The sequence below is a fragment of the Arvicola amphibius genome, chromosome 3, assembly GCF_903992535.2.
Source record: "Arvicola amphibius chromosome 3, mArvAmp1.2, whole genome shotgun sequence".
In the NCBI taxonomy this organism is placed as follows: Eukaryota; Metazoa; Chordata; class Mammalia; order Rodentia; family Cricetidae; genus Arvicola; species Arvicola amphibius.
Genome location: NC_052049.1, coordinates 170,267,479 through 170,285,386, shown reverse-complemented (window position 1 = coordinate 170,285,386; position 17,908 = coordinate 170,267,479). Strand labels below are relative to the sequence as shown.

Here is a 17,908-nt window from a genome sequence, read left to right as displayed (position 1 = left end):
GGGGCTTAGCGGAGGCCAATCACTGGACTCTGGGAGCCGTTGCTAAGCAGTGTGGGCGGCTGAGTCTAGTGACTTGGGGTCTGGAGGAGAAGGAAGGAAGCGCCTGCTCTGGGCGCCAACTGAGAATTTTCTATCAGCATCAGAGCTGCAGGCCTCGATTTTATGGGAAAAAAAGGTCACAAACGTCACTCAGGGGAGATCCTCCACTCTAGATTAATGACGCACCAGGCGGAAGACCTGTGAGGTCCGGTTAAGAAGAGGGTCCCCCACGACCTTGGGGTCCGGGAGTAAAAGACCTCGGTGTTCCTCTTGGCCTTCTAGATTAGAAAGACAGAATCGCTGTCGGCCTGATCTGGACACTCAAGACGCTGGCCCTGCCGCGACCTGGTTTAGCGGTTCTAGAGGAGAACGGCAACTGTTTTGAGGAATGTTTTACCTGGGGGAGCCATAGAGGCGGCGCACCGGAAGCGGCGCGCCGGAAGACCGGCGGGCGTGGCGGAGACGTGTCTAACTGGGATGCCTGGAGGCTCTTTCCCGGCTGTCGGGACCCGGAAGGCTGTGCCTAGTCCACCTGCACTTCGTGGGCCCAGCCGAGCAGCGTGGGGCGGCGGCGGCGGAGGCCCAGGCTGGCAGCGGCGGCTGCCGGGGGCCCAGCCATGGCCGAGTCGGTGGAGCGGTTGCGGCAGCGGGTTGAGGAGCTGGAACAAGAACTCTCCCGGGAGAGAAGCCGCCAGGTTGTGGGCGGCCGGACCCGCATCGAGAAGATGAGCTCCGAAGTGGTGGACTCCAATCCCTACAGGTGATCCATGGCGGGGGCGGGCAGGGCCACGCGCCTCTTGCGGGGAACAGCAGGCCCCCTGCGGCACCTTTCTTGCTGTGGCGGTCCTGTCCCTAGATGGGCAAGGCCACATCTTAGCGCTAGTCAGAAGATAATCCTTGCCGAGCATAGTGGCTCGCGATTCATTCCAGTGTTCCGGAGGGTGAGGTAGTGGGGTTGTCGCGAGTTCCAGGCCAGCCTGGGCTCCATAATGAGTTCTAGGCCAGCTTGGGCCGTATCGTGAGACCCTTTTCTCCTGCAAAGAGAATCCAAGGCAGGCATCCATATGGTTCAGCTGTTGTGCCCGCTGTCCTGTGCCCAGTTTTCTGTCACCCTTGACTCTTTATTAGTCTACTTCGCTCTGCAGAAGGCTGATTGCTAGCAAGCTCTGTCAGAACATGACATCTTATGTAAAGCTGCCAAGGCTAGATTACAGTTATTGAAAGACCTTTCAGTATAACTGAGATGAGGCAGGGTGAGGGAGAGTTGGTTACTAGGGGGCTCAGAAACATCTCTGACTATCGACTTTGCTAGGCCTGCTTACTCCTGTCCCTAAAGGACTTTCTAGTTCATGAGGGAGAATACAGAGCAGTGGTTAAGGGGAAGAAGGTCTCAGCATCACGACGGAATGAATTCATTTTTCAGCATACCGAATAGTCACTAACTTCTAACAGCTGCTAAGCTGCTTCAGATTCCTTACTGTGAAGTGGGACCATAGGAATGCCCGTTTCTGTCCTATATATGAATACTGAAACGGTCAGTTTACGTGACGTTCTTAAAACAGCAGTTGTACATGGCAAGCCTCGTACAGGACTGCATTCAGGAGCAGGCAGGTCGATCTTGGGTTACATATGTTTCTCTTCTCGCTGTAGCCCTCTGGGATTGCTGTGATTTCGCGCTCATTCCGTAGGGAGAGAAGTGAGAGTTAGGGAGCTGCTTTAGATAGATGGTAGAGAATAGAATCCGGGTGGCATTAGGTTTCTCCCCCATAAGTCTGTAAGCCTGTGAGTAGTGCGGATAGAAACTGGGTGGTTTTAACATAAGTGAAGTTCCAATGTGTGCAGTGGGTCTAGAGACACCCTCAGGTGCTGACGTTGGAAACTCATGCAGGTGAATGTGTGCAGAAGTGTGTTAGAGACCTGCTGGGGCTAGGCTTAGTGAAAGCACGTAGGAGAGCAGGCATCAGGAAGACACAGTTGCCGCCTTGAGGACTGGAGGCTAGGGAGGCAAGGGAAAATTCTAAAGCAGCCACCCAGCGGTGAACACTTATGATCTAGCCAAGATGGCCAAGGCTGCAGGGGTGGGAAGTGTTTGGTAGCAGTCATGGACATTGACGAGTAAAATCTCCAGAAGACTGAAAAGCAAGCAGGAAAAAACACTGCATTAGTATGCATTTATAGACGTGGTCACATGGAGCTGAAAGTGGGAAGAAGGGGGCCAGCCAGAGGACTGCTGACTTTTTAACAGCCCTAGATCCACCCGTGCCATCAAGAACAAACTATACAACACATTCTATGTACATCGTATATGTGTGTATACATATGTATATATGCACATATATACACACACCCACAGAGTACACACACACACAGAGTACACACACACACACACACACACACACACACAGGTAATAGAGCAGATGGGCAGTGGCTGAAGTGCTTAGAATCCTTGGGACACAACAGATGCTTCCAAAAGTAGACATCATCCATCATGAACAGAGACCATGAGTTTATTTCACTCTATGTACTAATACAGCATGAAAAAATTATGACATTTCATGTTGATCCTCAACATTTGAACTCTTAGGTGTAGATCTTGTCTATACATTAGGATAAAGAATGTTCTTTAGAAGAAAAGTGTTTCACAGGCTACGCCCAGGAAAGTCCATGTTTTTAAACGTACCGAGTGGTTTATTCCTACCTAGTAAAAGTTAGCTTTTAAGGTCAGTAGGTTGTCACAGAAATCTGTTTGCTGGGATTAAAGGTGTGTGCCACCACTGCCTGGCCTCTATGGCTAACTAGTGGTTTAGCTCTGCACTCTGATCTTCAGGCAAGCTTTATTTGTTAGAGCACAAACAAAATATCACCACAGTGTGGGGCTTGAGAGATGGCTCTGTGGTTAAGAGCACTGACTGCTCTTCCACAGGATTCTGTTTGATCCACAGCACCCACAGGGAAGTTCACCATCCTCAACTCTAGTCCCCAGGGTATCTGATGCCCTCTTCTGGCCTCTGCAGGTACTGCATGTACCTTCAGTACTGCATACATACATACATACATACATACATACATACATACATACACACACACACACACATACATACACGCACATACCGGCAAACTACTCACATACATATGAAAACTAAAGGTAAAAAGGATTGCAAGCGCTCTGAACCTGTTCTTTTTCCTTGAAGCCGGCTGATGGCACTGAAGCGGATGGGGATTGTCGGAGACTATGAGGTATGCTAAACCTTTCCCAGCCTCTGAACGTGATCACAGTGGATGAGAATAATTTCCGGTGACAAATCAAATGAAGAGCAGTAACCAGCACATGTATCATTTTGTGTTCACAGAAAATTCGTACTTACGCTGTAGCAATAGTAGGTGTTGGTGGAGTTGGCAGTGTGACTGCCGAAATGCTGACAAGATGTGGCATTGGTAAGGTAAAAAGACTTCTCTTTGCCTGTCCAGTAGGGAACTGTTGACCCCTGCAGCAAATCAGGTACAAGTTAGCACTCTTCTGCTCGATCAGTGCTTTGTTGATTTCTGTTTATTTATGGAAATAGCTCTTATCAAGAGGCTGAGTCATAGCCCTCTCCAAACAAAGGCTCATGTTATTGCTAGTTAAACAAAGGATCAAAGGGTATTTAATTGTGTTCAGGAACTTTTGTTTAGGGTAATATGTAAGTAATTTGGAATTATTTTAGATACAGAACCTGTTAGAAATGGTTCAGGAGTGTGCCCCCCCCTCCCGCCCCCAATAGATTCCTAGTATTTTAGCAAGGCAAAAATTTTACTTCTGCTGGAGGGTGTATAGCTATGCCAAGTCAAGCAGGCAGGCTCACCCAGTGGGGGTTCTACTGGGTTTTTATTCCTAATGTAAGGGCTCCTATGCCCCACTCTGAGTGATCAGAGTTCAGCCCCACACTCTTACATAGCTGACTAACTCCAGATAGCACAGCTGATGAGCACAGTACAACTTTTGGGAACAGGATACAACCTTGAGCATGTATTTTGATTTCAAGAAGTGCTGACTCTGGAGGAATTTGAAATTCTGCCAAGTGACCACTTTACAGTATTTTTTTAAAGTTCTTCTTATTTTTTATATATCCTCTCATACAATACATCTTGACTGCAGCCTCCCCTTCTTTACTCCTCCAATTCCCCCCGACACACAACAGTTTTTTAAAAACAGTGTTGTCTTATTTAACCCTTTGATACAAAAGACTGTAGTACATTTAAGTGGATAAACAGTGCAGATGAAGTGCTCAGCTAAACACAGAGAGTGGAAAGCTCTCAATTTGAACTGGGGATGTTTTAGAATTTTTATTTAGCCCATTTTGTTTTCTTTTAAAAACAGACTTGAATTGTAGACCCTTTCTGCCAGAATTTGATCTTTCAGTCTTAGGTGTATAAAGCCAAGGACTATTGATATTACTTAGTTGAATAGATAAGTTTTCCACAATTATCTGCCCTATGTTATTTCCATAAAACATGCATTCTCCAATATCTTTGTTAATAACTTAATATTAATGATATCAGTTGCAGAATTGGCCCTTGTTTATCAATATAAAAATGATGCCAACAAAATACTTAAAATGCTTATTATAATCTTAATATCTTTGAAGTGGTTTATAGAAGCAGGCCGAAATATTGCTTGCTGATGGCTTGAGCACCTGGCTGATTGGTGGGATGCTGGAGAAGCCGTGGTCAGTGGTAGCCACATCAGAGCAGCTGCTAGACCTGTTCTGTGGTTTTAGTCCTGCAGGTGTCAGAGCTGTCATACTGATTTCTAGGCAGTCCCGACAGTGCAGACTAAACCCTGAGAACCACTGGGGCCTTGCCTGGCATTTGCTAGGAAGGAAGGCGTAAGGTGCAGTGCGCACAGCTGATCAGAATCCGTCTTTTAGTAGACGCCGCACGGTAGTCTTGAGGAAGTGCTCTTTGCCCCAGTAGCAGTGTCAGGTGGTGCAGAAGCTGCTAGATGAGGCCGCAGCAGTCACTCCAGGACTGCTGTAATGAGAATCACCGGAAGATTTGGCTAGCGCCATGTCCAGTTACTCCCATGATAGGCAGTTAGGAATTCTGGCAGTGAGATGCAGATACCTGCGTTTCCACTAACTCTTCTGGTGATCCCACTATATACCCAGGTTTGTAAACCAGACTAAACAGTTAAGTTTCACAATTCTTTCTCCTTTCTGTAAAACGGATAAGCAAGAAGCTAATTGATTAAGTTTGGTGGGGAAATGGTGCCTAGAAAACCCAGAGCCCATTTCTTATCTCTGCAGATAGCTGCAGTTCCCTGGATGGCTAAGTCTGCATCAGCGGCTTTGCTTTCCAGATGTGTGGCAGGCCGGAAAGTTGACCCAAGCCAAGTAGCGCAGTGGTACAATGTCCACTTTTTTCACAGAGCCAAATAGGAGCCACAAACTCAGATTTAGTACTCTGTCTCCCTACTAAGTATTACTGAGTGAGCCATAGTTTAGGGACTTTGGAGTTATAAAGGGCCTAAGTGGTGTCTTTGCTAGCAGGATACTAAGGTTCTCTGGGTATTGTCATAGGCTTTTGTTTGTTTGTTTTAAGTTTCTGTATTGAGAAGCATAAAATCAGGTCTGGGGATATAGCTTTGTGGTAGAGCAGTTACTTAGCATGGATTTGGTCACAGGTTCAATCCCCAGCACTGAAAAAAAAAAAAAAAAAAAGAAAAAAGAAAGAGAGTAAAATCTCATTTTTCTAGATTTCTCAAATTTGACGTCTTCATACTGAAGAGAAGTGTGATCTGCCCATTGTAGGTGATGTGTGTACAGTGGCAGAAACTGAAGTAGACAGGAGTAAAGCAGGAACCAGGCGGTGGTGGCGCACGCCTTTAATCCCAGCACCTGGGAGGCAGAGGCAGGCGGATCTCTGTGAGTTCGAGACCAGCCTGGTCTACAAGAGCTAGTTCCAGGACAGGCTCCAAAAAAGCTACAGAAAAACTCTGTCTCAAAAAAAAAGAAAGAAAGAAAGAAAGAAAGAAAGAAAGAAAGAAAGAAAGAAAGAAAGAAAGAAAGAATAAAGCAGGAAAGAATAATTAACTGGTTGCTAATTCTCTTTGGTAATGATTTTTAGCCTCAGCTTGGTTGTGTGGTGTGCTATACAAAGGGAGTCAAGGGAATGGAGCAGGCTCCCTTTCTCACTGAGCCGGTCTGTAGGTCTGTAGAAGCAGCATAGCATGAGGTCGGGGAGAGTCCTGCATCAGCTGAGCGTTGTTCAGCAAGGCCCCAGCCGCCTTGTCACTAAGCTGAGGATAAAAGATGCTGAGCATTGTCCTCACAGGACATTTAGTAAATCTCAGTAAGGCACCGGGTGCCTTAGAATTAACTAATGTTATTACACCACCACCATTAAGCCTATCAAATGGAAAATCCACTAGTTTCATGTCATTTTTCACTGAAATACCACTGTTTTCATTTTAGTTACTGCTTTTTGACTATGACAAGGTGGAACTGGCCAACATGAATCGACTTTTCTTCCAGCCTCATCAAGCAGGCCTGAGTAAAGTTGAAGCCGCAGAACACACCTTGAGGTAATCATAATTGTAGCAGAGGGCCGCACGCAGTGGGGTCTTGTTAGAAAATTAATTTTTTACTTACTCTGAAAAAGATTTTCCCCCAAGCATTTACGAATTGTTTAGTGGCGTATGGCGACCCATGCTGCACATTCCAGCACACCGGAAGTTGAGGCCATGTGAGGAGTGGTGCCAGTTTGAGGATAGCCTGTGCTGGAGAGCAAGTACTGGGCCAGCCAGGGCTGCATGGCAAGGCACAGACTCAACCAAAACCCAAGCCAGGCTATTCTTAAAGACCATGCCAAACTGGGTAGTGGCCAGATTTGGCTCCTTCCTATGCTGTGATTTGCCAATCCCAAACATTCTTGGGAACTGAAAAAGACATAAAGAAACTCTCAGGCTATACTGGGGCTAAGGCTTTGTTCCCAGCATAAAGGTTGTTCTGGGTTAGAATGGGAGCATTCTTGAAATCTTTTATGAGAAGTCCATATTAGGGTGTCCAGCATTGGCCTTGAGCAGGACATAGTCACAAGTGCAGTGTAGAGCTGCTCTTGGGGCTCGTCTGCGGCAGCTGCAGCACAGGGGCAGAGGGCTGGGCCTAAACGATGCACGTGTTTTCATCCAGGAAGTGCAACAACGGCAGCAGAGGATGACTTTGGATCTTCTTCAGACCATTTAATCCTCCTTGCTGCCTCAGCCCTCTCCTCTGCTTTTCCTTTGTTTATTTGTCAGAAACAGCACCGGGCACTGGCCGTCTGCAGGCGGTGTGCAGGTGTGTCACTGGGCACTGGCCGTCTGCAGATGGTGTGCAGGTGTGTCACTGGGCACTGGCTGTCTGCAGATGGTGCGCAGGTGTGTCACCGGGCACTGGCCGTCTGCAGGCGGTGTGCAGGTGTGTCACTGGGCACTGGCCGTCTGCAGATGGTGTGCAGGTGTGTCACCGGGCACTGGCCGTCTGCAGATGATGGTGTGCAGGTGTGTCACCGGGCACTGGCCATCTGCAGACAGTGTTACGTGTGTCACCAGGCACTGGCCGTCTGCAGACGGTGTGCAGGTGTGTCACCGGGCACTGGCCGTCTGCAGATGATGGTGTGCAGGTGTGTCACCGGGCACTGGCCGTCTGCAGATGATGGTGTGCAGGTGTGTCACCGGGCACTGGCCATCTGCAGATGGTGTGCAGGTGTGTCACCAGGCACTGGCCGTCTTCAGATGGTGTGCAGGTATGTCACCCTAGCCCGTCTGTCTTCACATTGGCAGATAGAAGCCTTTTCTGTCCTTCTGTCCTCTTCTTACTAGGAGGGTTTGTAATATTTGCTTTTCCCTCTCAGGAACATTAACCCTGATGTCGCATTTGAAGTTCACAACTACAATATCACCACTGTGGAGCACTTTGAGCACTTCATGAGCAGAATAAGGTGAGATTTGTGAATGTTTTGTGTAACGTCCTGATGTTCAGCTCAGTTAAAACAAAGCGTAGAAAAATCTATTGACAATTTTTTCAGCTTTCAGGAAAAGTAATTTTTGTGTAACATTTATGTATTAGACTGTAGTCTACACACAGACATATATGTTCCAAAAAATAAAATTGGGGGGAAATCCCTCTGAAATGACAGTGATTCACCAAGCGGCCCAGCTCTGTGCTCTGTGCTCTAGATGGGTTTTATCCCTGAGTCATTTTCTTCAGTCTGGTAGGACCCCTGAAGTAGTTTGATTCAATTAGCCTTATTCTACCTATGTTTGTTAGGGAAGCGTAAACAAGGCAGTGAAGCTCCCTGAGTTCAGTGGCACAGGCCTATAATCTCATCATAAGTTCGAGGCTAACCTGGGCAACCTAGACCCTTTCTCAAAACTATAAAAAAATAAAATAGCCCTCTATGTATCTCACAGGACACTTACTTGGCATGCCTGAGGCCCTGACTTCTCTCCCAACAGGACTAAAAAACTGGACCAGAATAAATATCTGTGAGAACTCATGGGGAGATGACAGCCCTGTGAATAGACTTCATGCTTCCTTTACTAGTAATGAGTCATTAATGCTCTTACTCTTTATGTGAGGTCATTAACATTAAATACTATGCTATAATTGTGTTCAAACACTTATGAAAGAAAACTGACTACACAAATAAAATTTAGTTGGTGTGTTTTGTGTTTCACTGGGTGTGGTGGTAAACACCTGTAAATCCAGCCCTTGGGAGGCGGGAACAGGAGGATCACAGTTTGAGATCTTGCTTCAAGTAGCAGTGGGGTGTAGAAGGAGCAGGCTGCGTTCCCGCCCAGTTCCCATACAGCTAGCTTAGCCCTGGAAATAACAACACACAAATTGTATTTTTTTAAACACTGCCTGGCCCATTAGTTTTAGCCTCTTATTGGCTAATTTTTACACCTTGCTTTTACCCATATTTAGTAATCTGTGTAGCACCACGAGGTGGTGGCTTACCAGGAGAGATCTTAACCTGTGTCCGTCTCAGAGAGGAGAGGCATGGAGACTGCCTGACTCGGCTTTCTTTTTCCCAGAATTTTGTTCTGTCTACTCCGCCTACCTAATTTTCTGTCCTATCAAAGGGCCAAGGCAGTTTTTTTATTAACCAGTGAAAGTAACACATAGACAGATGACCCTCCTCCATCAGTGGGGGTTTATATGGGCCATGGGATTTGGGTTTGCCTCTGGTTGTTTTTGAGGTGGGGTCTCATCCTGTATGAATGGTGGAACCTGTGACAGTCCTCCTGCCTCAGCCTTAAGTGCTAGGCCTACAGGTGTCGGCCACCAACCCTTAGAATAAAAGAAATGTATTTTGTATCCTCCGTGTTTTTCAAATACAGTTTACTTTCCTTCTCTAGTAATGGTGGCTTAGAAGACGGAAAGCCTGTTGACCTAGTTCTTAGCTGTGTGGACAACTTTGAAGCTCGGATGGCTATCAATACAGTGAGTGTTACGGAAGGGGTCGCAGCCCTGGCTCTACCTGAGCTGAATGTAGTTCTAGGTTTAAACTCTGCACAGCCTGCTTTAAAATGTGTGATGAGAGCTTCTGGCCTGGCCTATGATGTGTTACAATGTCTCACTCTCTTGTGTATAAAGTAGCAGGTGTTTCTGCTCTGTGGTTTTAAAGTATATGAGTATTTTATGATGCTTATTCTAGTCACCATTAGGTTTTCATTATATTCAGAGTGTGTGCATGTATGTGTGCGCATATGTGCATTTGTGTGCTCGTGCCACCATATTCCTGTGAAGGTCAGAGGGCAACTTGCAGAGGGCATCTCTGTGGGATGAGACCGTGTGTGATCTAGGAATTAAATTCAGGTCACGAGCCTTAGAGACAAGCATCTTTCCCAGCTGAGCCATCCTGCCAGCTCTCCATTGTTTTAACTTTCTGTCTTTTTGCCTTACTAGGATTAAATATATAAATTGAAAACATTTCCCAAAGATAAAATATTTTTCTTTGAATCACTTTTAAATCATTCTTATGAATTTTGTATTGAAGTTTTAGAAAAGTAAGTTTTTCTGTTAGTCTGAAGAAATCTAGGAAGCAGTGGTTCAGTGTAAGGAATGGCGTATCCTGTGTCTGGAATATGGACGCTGTATCTCAATTATTGCAGCTCTTGGACCACAAAGCCTCAGGATCTGTTTAGATAACAGTCCACAAAGGAGGATGGCAGTAATTCATGCTGTTTTGTGTTTTCCCCTTTTCCTGTCAAGGCTTGTAATGAACTTGGTCAGACGTGGATGGAATCTGGGGTCAGTGAAAATGCAGTTTCCGGGCACATCCAGCTCATGATCCCCGGAGAGTCGGCGTGTTTTGCGGTAGGCATTGTCTCAGCTCCCTGTCACTGGAGACATCAGTGATCTCCCGTAAATGGTGTCTGTAAGTCAGAGGAGCAAAGGCGTGTGCTGGGATACTCTTTGGAGCATTTCAGATTGTATTACTCTATTTTGTTGTAATTGTTGTCTTCTTTCTCATGTAGTGTGCGCCACCGCTTGTAGTTGCTGCAAATATTGATGAAAAGACCCTGAAACGAGAAGGCGTCTGTGCAGCCAGTCTCCCCACCACCATGGGAGTGGTTGCAGGGATCTTGGTTCAAAACGTATTAAAGTAAGTAAGGGCTGATTTTTCTGAATAGTGTTGTATGCTTTTGATTAAAATGTATTTCATAAAGTACTCCAAGAGTTGATATTGTCAACTAAGTAGTTATCTTATACTTAAATTTTCTTTTAAGTATATCATACATACATGGACTTTTGTGTGTGTGTGTGTGTATGTGTGTGTGTGCGCGCGCGCGTGCGCACGCGCGCACGCTTCTGCACATTCATGTATGTGAGTATGTACACACATACATGTTTCTTTAAATGTCAGTTACTTCCTGCATTTGGAATAACTTTTTTTAAGATTTATTTATTTATTATGTATACAGTATTCTGCCTGCATGTGTATCTGCACCCAGAAGAGGTCAGCAGATCTCATTATAGATGGTTGTGAGCCACCATGTGGGTGCTGGGAATTGAACTCAGGACCTCTGGAAGAAGAGTCAGTTCTCTTAACTGCTGAGCCATCTCTCCAGCCCTGGAGTAACTTTTTAAAAAATGATACAGAATATTCTATATACCCAGATCATTGGCAGAACATCACTGGGCAAGAGGGCTATATTATGAGAATGTACCATTAGGCATTTTGGTATGCATACATTCATGATTGTGTGTACAGGCATGCACTTGTACTGCTAGTGGGACAGTCAGTAGATGGCCTCAGTCGGTAGTCCTCACCTTTCACAATGTTTGAGATAGGGTCTTTTATTGTTCGCCTTTGCTTGCACCAGGATAGTTGGCCTGTGAGCTTGCAGGGACTCTCCTGGATGCCTCCCATCTTGTAGGAGCACCAGAATTACAGTCACACACAACTGGCAAGCTTTTACGTGGATGCTGGGGATCTGACCTCAGGTCCTTATGTTTGCACAGCAAACCGTTTGCTCATTGAACCATCTCCCCAGCTCATTCAGTTTTGTGCATAATCTTCTATACAGAAGCTGTCATAGAGTTTCTGTTACTGTGACAGAACACCATCACCAAAAGCAACTCATGAAGGAAGGGATTTATTTAGCTTCCACTTCCACATCTTCGTCCATTATTGAAGGAACTTAGGACAGGAATTCAAGGAAACTGGAGCAGGAACTGAAGCAGTGGCTGTGGAGAAGTTCTGCTTACCCCTTGCTCCCCATGGCTTACTTAACCTACTTCTAATACAGTCCAGGGCCGCCTGTCCAGGAGTGTCACCACCCATAGTAAGCTGGACACTCCTACATTAATCATTAATCACAAAGCTTCCCCCACAGACTTGTCTACAGACCTATGTGATTGAGGCGTTTTCTCTTCCCAGATGATCCAGCTTATGTTGTCAAAAACCCAACCAAGACAGAAGCTTTTCGCTAGAATGTCGTTTGACAGGGAGGGGTCACAATGGAGCTCTATGGGTGTTGGAAATGCTCTTTGACTTACATCAGTGACTTAAGTATAGCTTTATATTTACTACACTTAAAATTGCATAGTTTATAGTAATATCAGTTTTTAAAATTAGATTTAGTATGACACAGATTTTTGTCTGTGTGTGTAGGGGGCTATGCATGTGTGCACGTGTGTATAAAGTATGCTTTTTTGTGCATCCATGTTTGAAGGCCAGAGGGCACTGTTTTGTCTTCCTCTATTTCTTTATCTTTAAAATGACTTTTACTGACCTCATTGATGACGGTCTCATGCATGTATGAAGTGCAGTCTGATTCTGTAACCTCCTCTCCATTTTCTCTGTTCTCCTTCTCCACTGTCGCCCCTACACATCTCACATCCATGACTTTGTTGTTATTTAGCCAGGATCTGTATAGCCAAGGGTTTGGAACGTCTGCTGGTGCCTGGTGGGCACTCAGTGGGTACGCAGCAGAAGACAATGACTACCCTTCCTCAGAACCCACCAGTAGACAGCAGTTCAGCAGGGAACAGGGATAGGCCCATCAGCCCTCCCTGGCCCATGACTGACTGTTGATATTGTGTATACCCCTTGCAAACAGCCATAGCTGCTGTGGGTGCCCTGCCGAGCAGACAGTATTTTCAGCCCTTCTCCCTGTCTTCTGCAGTGTTCCCTGAGCAGTATGGAGTCGTTTAAATGACCTACTTAGGATTGAGCACTCGGCCTTCACTTATCCTCAGCACCGTGACCAGCTAGCTATGTGTCTGTATTCAATGCTGCTCATTGCAGAGAGACTTTTCCCAATAAGGCTGGGGAGCATCTGTCTATGGGTAAAAGCTCAAATACTTAGAAGACAGTCGGCTGCTGTAGGCTACCTAAACAGCAGTAGTAATTTGCCCATAGGGCCTAAGACTTGAACCACAGGTTTCTGACTGCATTTATGGAAGTATGTTTGAATTCCTTTTTGTGGAGCAGGCCTCAGATCCGGTCAGTGAGTGGGTGGTTCTCACCCACACCTCTGCCAGCAGTAGTGCCATCACTCCACCCGTGGGCCCATCTTGCCTGGCAGGGTAGTAGTATTGAATGTAGGGATTGCAACTAGGTAAGGCAATTGATGCCTTTTCTTCCACAGGAGCCTGTAGAGCACCTTCTGGCACTACAAAAGCTAGCCAATGGGAAGAGGCTTCAGCTCACTTCAGCTTCATTTCTCTAAGCCTTGCACTGAAGGTGTGTTCCATGTTATTTTTTGAGACAGGGTGTCTTACTGATCTAGGACTCACCATTTCGGCTACACTGGCTGTACAGCAAAGCCCTGAGATCTGCCTGTCTCCACCCCTCCCCATCTCAGTCTGGGATTACAAGCTCATGGTGCCATGGTGGCCTTCTTATTGGCTCCTGGGGACCCAGACCCGGACTCCCAGGCTTCCACAGCAAGTCCTTTATCCACCGAACCATCTCCCAAGCCCTGATAGCTCAGGGTTAAAAACACATCTCTCATGCTGCAGTTTCCCTGAGATCCGTGTGCTGCTCTGTGGTTTAGCCACCGTGCTTTACTCACCAGCAGTTTATCTTTATTAGAGGCTCAAAGATAAAAGCTCATTATCCAGTGATGGGAAGTAGTGCCCTTGCCTTTCCTTCTTCATCCCACAAATACTCAAGCAGCCACTGTGAGCCGAGTTTTATAAATAAGGTGGAGAACGTTGCTGTTTCCTAGGTTGTTAGAAAACTCATTATCTACTCAAAAGTGTTTTTTAGAAATTCACTGACTTCTAGTGCTTTTTTTTCTTTATTAAGTATAATTTGATTTTTCTTTTGTGTTTTAAGATGTGGTCTCACTATATACCCCTGGCTGGCCTGGAACTCACAGAGACCTGCCTGCTTCTCCCTCCCAAATGCTGGGATTAAAGGTATGCCCCACCATGCCTGGCTAATTTGATTTTCTTTTCCAGGTTTCTGTTAAATTTTGGCACTGTCAGTTTTTACCTTGGATACAATGCAATGCAGGATTTTTTCCCTACCATGTCCATGAAGCCGAACCCTCAGTGTGATGACAGAAACTGCAGGAAGCAACAAGAAGAATACAAGGTATACACAACCAGTTGATTGGTCAGGAAGTCCGAGGATCACATTGCAAGGCCAGTAACTTTGAAAAGAAACAGATTCGCAATATAATATAAATGGTTCTGGATTTTTATAGTTTTAGTGTATTTAGCATACTTCAGAACAACGCCCATTCTTGCTTTCGGTAAGAGAAAAGTGAATTCTTGTGGAGTGCTGCTGCAGAGAGCTGAGAAGAAATCCCGATGTTTGGTGCTGTTTGTTTTCTACAGAAGAAGGCCGCGGCCCTGCCCACACAGGAGGCTGTACCCAAGGAGGAGGAGGAGATAGTCCACGAAGACAACGAGTGGGGTAGGAAGCCTTCGTGCCCAGGCCTCACTTTGGAAGCACACTCTTTGCTGGGAGGGTGTATAAGACTACACGAAATTTCAGATAATTCTTAGACTGTTTTCTGCAGGGATGGGGGGTGGGTTGTAAGAGTGTACAGAGATATAAGTGATTCTTAGAGTTTCTTGAGAATAAGCACAGGTCACAGGTCACTTTTAATCCTCCAGGTATTGAGCTGGTGTCGGAGGTTTCAGAAGAGGAACTGAAGAACTCTTCGGGTCCCATTCCCACCTTACCTGAAGGAATCACAGTGGCATACACAGTCCCAAAGAAGGTATTTACCCTGATATGTAAATATCAGAGAAGAGAAAATATGTATTTCAGCTTCATCTTACATGGGAAGGCTATTGAGGTGTTTCCTGTCTAGATATCTATGCAGTCAGCCTTAAGGTGCTGAGAAGTACTCTTGTCGCCAAGGAGACAGGCACAGCTCATTGGAAACTGAGAAAGTAGAGACTTCGAAAAATCCACGGATGTATCCAATATAATAGATTTAGTGTAAATTAAAATATTACTTTCACATCCTGATAATTTTAGCCACAAATCCATGTAAAATTCCTTCGGAAAAGGGGTGTGAGCCTGTGGCCCTGCACATAGGTGGCTGCAGCAGACAACGGTTTGCAGTTGGAGATACACCTGAGTGTGTAATAAGACCTGGAAGCAGAGGTCGTGGGTGGGAGGGCAAGAAAGAGAGCAGGCACATGAGTAAACCTGCAGACTTTCTCAAGAGAAAACTGACAGAGCAGGGGCTGGGCTCACCAGGCAAAAGATAGACAGCTAGGCAGTCGTTATTGAAAAGTTGCTGAATGTTATTAATCATCAGGACACGCAGATGAAAACAGTGAGGTGCATGCCACTCCGAGTGGAAAGGTCAGTGCTGGCAAGGATGTGCACAGAGGGAGCCGGGGATGTAGCAGTGCACTGCTATCAGGAATGAAAAGCAGTGCATCTGGTTTGGAAAACAGAATGGTGGAGGCTCCTCAAAAAATTAAAAGAATTACCATATATGTGATGTATGTGATCCAATGTTCTCATGGGTGGTATGTATCTAAAGTATATATAGCCGAAATGCCCACCGATGAATAAAAGATGTACACACACACAATGGAACACTATTGAGCCATAAGAGGATGGCAACCTGTCACTTGTGAAAAGACAGATGGAACTGGACATAATTAAGTAAAATAAGAGTGGCACAGATGGACAGACACATGATCTCACTCATGTGGACTCTAAAAGGTGTGATGTTATAGAAGTCGAGAGTGGAGTAGTGCTCCCAAGGGTGAGTGGGGGAGGGGGAGAAAGGCTGGCTAGTAGCTTGTAGGTTACAGCCTTCTAGGAACATTAAGCTCTGCTGCCTGTCCAGAAGAGTAGCTGCAGGTAGTCACTGTTGTATGTTAGGTAGAAGGAATTATTTTGAATGTTCTCATTACAAAGAAATGGTTATCCTGGCAAACATCACACAGTATATACATGTACCATAACTTCATGGTCCACTATATATAATAGTGATTTTATATTAAAAATGTGCTCAGTAGAAATATCAAGGATATTGAAGTTGCTGCTTCCTGAACAAAATTTTGGTGAGGAATATAAAGAACTGCATTTTTCTTAAATATTTCAAAATGTATTTATCAGAGAAAATCGGCTCTTTAAACATGTGGAGCATGGGTAAAGCAAACTGTTATGGACACACAGTTTTGTGTGGTTCTGTTTTCATTGCATTTCCCCCTTTTGTTGACAGCAAGACGATTCTGTTTCTGAGGTAACAGTGGAAGATTCTGGTGAAAGCTTGGAAGATCTCATGGCCAAGATGAAGAACATGTAGACCACGGACTAGCATTTGGTTTATTTTCTGTACTTGTTTTATCCCCTTGTCATTAAAATAAATCAAAACTAATAAAACTTAGGGCCGCCTTAACTGGCATGTGGATCTTTACTGCGTTATCATGCTGTATGGAACACTAGTGGTTGCTTCTTGCTTCCCTCTACAACTGAATCAGTAATGCTCCCACAAAAAGGAGAGGAGAGGCCAATCCCATTCCTTAATTTCCTTTACGTAATTAGTTCCTTGTCTATGGACCGCGGCCCTGGACTACAAGTAGTGCAGATGGAGGATGGGATGCTTAGCCTGGCGGCTGTGGCCAGCAAGTGTCGAGTGTCTGAACAGCTTCCCACCAGTTACCCACTACTACTAATCTGACCAGGAGTGACTTCACACAGTCAGCCTATAGAATAAAACTTCCCTGCAGATGTTTCTCAGTGAGATATGTCTTCTTCATTGGCAATGTGTGAATCTGTGAGTTAAATATTTAAGACAAAGCATAGATAAATGCAAGCTGTCTTTGTGGACAGATAAGTACGTTCAAGAAAAAACATCAATTGTATTCTAATTTTCACTGACCAAGGAAAAGGCATTGCCTTCTGTAACAGAAATGCCTGGAGTCACTATGTTACTGAACAACAGGCACAAGTGCCATATATTGTTGGGACTAATTGAGTCCTGGCCTTCAGCTGCTCTTCCCTGCTAGAGCCTTCTAATTGAAGTTACTAAAAGCTGTGCTTTGCCTAGAGGATCAGAGGATGGGATTTTCACCTGTTGGCCATTGACTGCAGGGTATTTAAGCCTCCATGGTGCTATTAAAGAAGGGCTTTTGTACCAGTGTAATGTTGAGCACTCTGGACTCTGAATCCAGTGATCCAAGTTCAAATCTCGGTGGGACTTCCAATCGCTGGTACAATAGCCCTTCTTTAATAGCACCATAGAGGCTTAAATACCCTGTAGTCAATGGCACAAGTGCCGTACATCATAGAGACTGTGTGTGCCTCATAGAGACTGCGTACATCAGAGACTGTGTACATCATAGAGGCTACATCATTTAGGCTGTGTACATCATAGAGACTACATCATAGACACTGTGTACATCATAGAGACTGTACATCAAAGAGACTGTGTACATCATATAGGCTGCTCCTGAATTGATTCCCTAAACAGTGAGATGTTAGCAAGGCTTGTCCTGAGTAGTGGGCAAAATAAAGAGGTATTTCATTTTGTTCATTGTCTTTGCAATGAACAGGTATTTGTTCCCTGGAAGGGGTTCCCAACTGTGGCCACTTAAATTGTAAACTGATGACTGATGTGAATTATTGATGATTTTTACCTTGAAGATAATTGAATCTGTAAATGTCTAAATTGTGTGTATTGAGAAATGTTAACAAAAGTTAAAAGTATCATTCCTTATTTCTAAAATAAAGTTGTAAAGACCAACTGTAGGCATCAGTTTAATGTACTAACTTTGAGATTCTAGAATTAAATGTGATTTTTTTCATGTTTATTGTGAAGTCAGGAAGAGAGTATGCCCAACATTGAAACTTAACATTTATATTACCTTGGTAAATTTTTATAAATATTTTCACAGAAGTTAGCATATTA

The 17,908-nt window shown here is 45.0% G+C and overlaps 1 protein-coding gene across 1 annotated transcript; it reads left to right on the top strand.

The window, feature by feature from the left end:
- The first annotated feature begins 79 nt into the window (after positions 1–79).
- Uba5 (ubiquitin like modifier activating enzyme 5) lies at positions 80–16,396 on the top strand. The gene is made up of 12 exons (XM_038324030.2): positions 80–799; positions 3,231–3,276; positions 3,390–3,479; positions 6,492–6,601; positions 7,912–7,998; positions 9,422–9,506; positions 10,278–10,382; positions 10,544–10,671; positions 13,980–14,115; positions 14,361–14,439; positions 14,643–14,749; positions 16,220–16,396. Exons 1-12 carry the CDS (start codon positions 657–659, stop codon positions 16,301–16,303), a joined length of 1,200 nt encoding a protein of 399 aa, XP_038179958.1. The 5' UTR covers positions 80–656; the 3' UTR covers positions 16,304–16,396.
- The last annotated feature ends 1,512 nt before the right edge of the window (positions 16,397–17,908 follow it).

Excerpts from the sequence above, each read along its gene's own strand:
- Uba5 (XM_038324030.2), top strand. The coding sequence starts at position 657 with ATGGCCGAGTCGGTGGAGCGGTTGCGGCAGCGGGTTGAGGAGCTGGAA. Across the intron at positions 6,602-7,911 it reads GCCGCAGAACACACCTTGAG|GAACATTAACCCTGATGTCG; the intron begins GTAATCATAATT and ends TTTCCCTCTCAG. Across the intron at positions 14,116-14,360 it reads AGCAACAAGAAGAATACAAG|AAGAAGGCCGCGGCCCTGCC; the intron begins GTATACACAACC and ends TGTTTTCTACAG.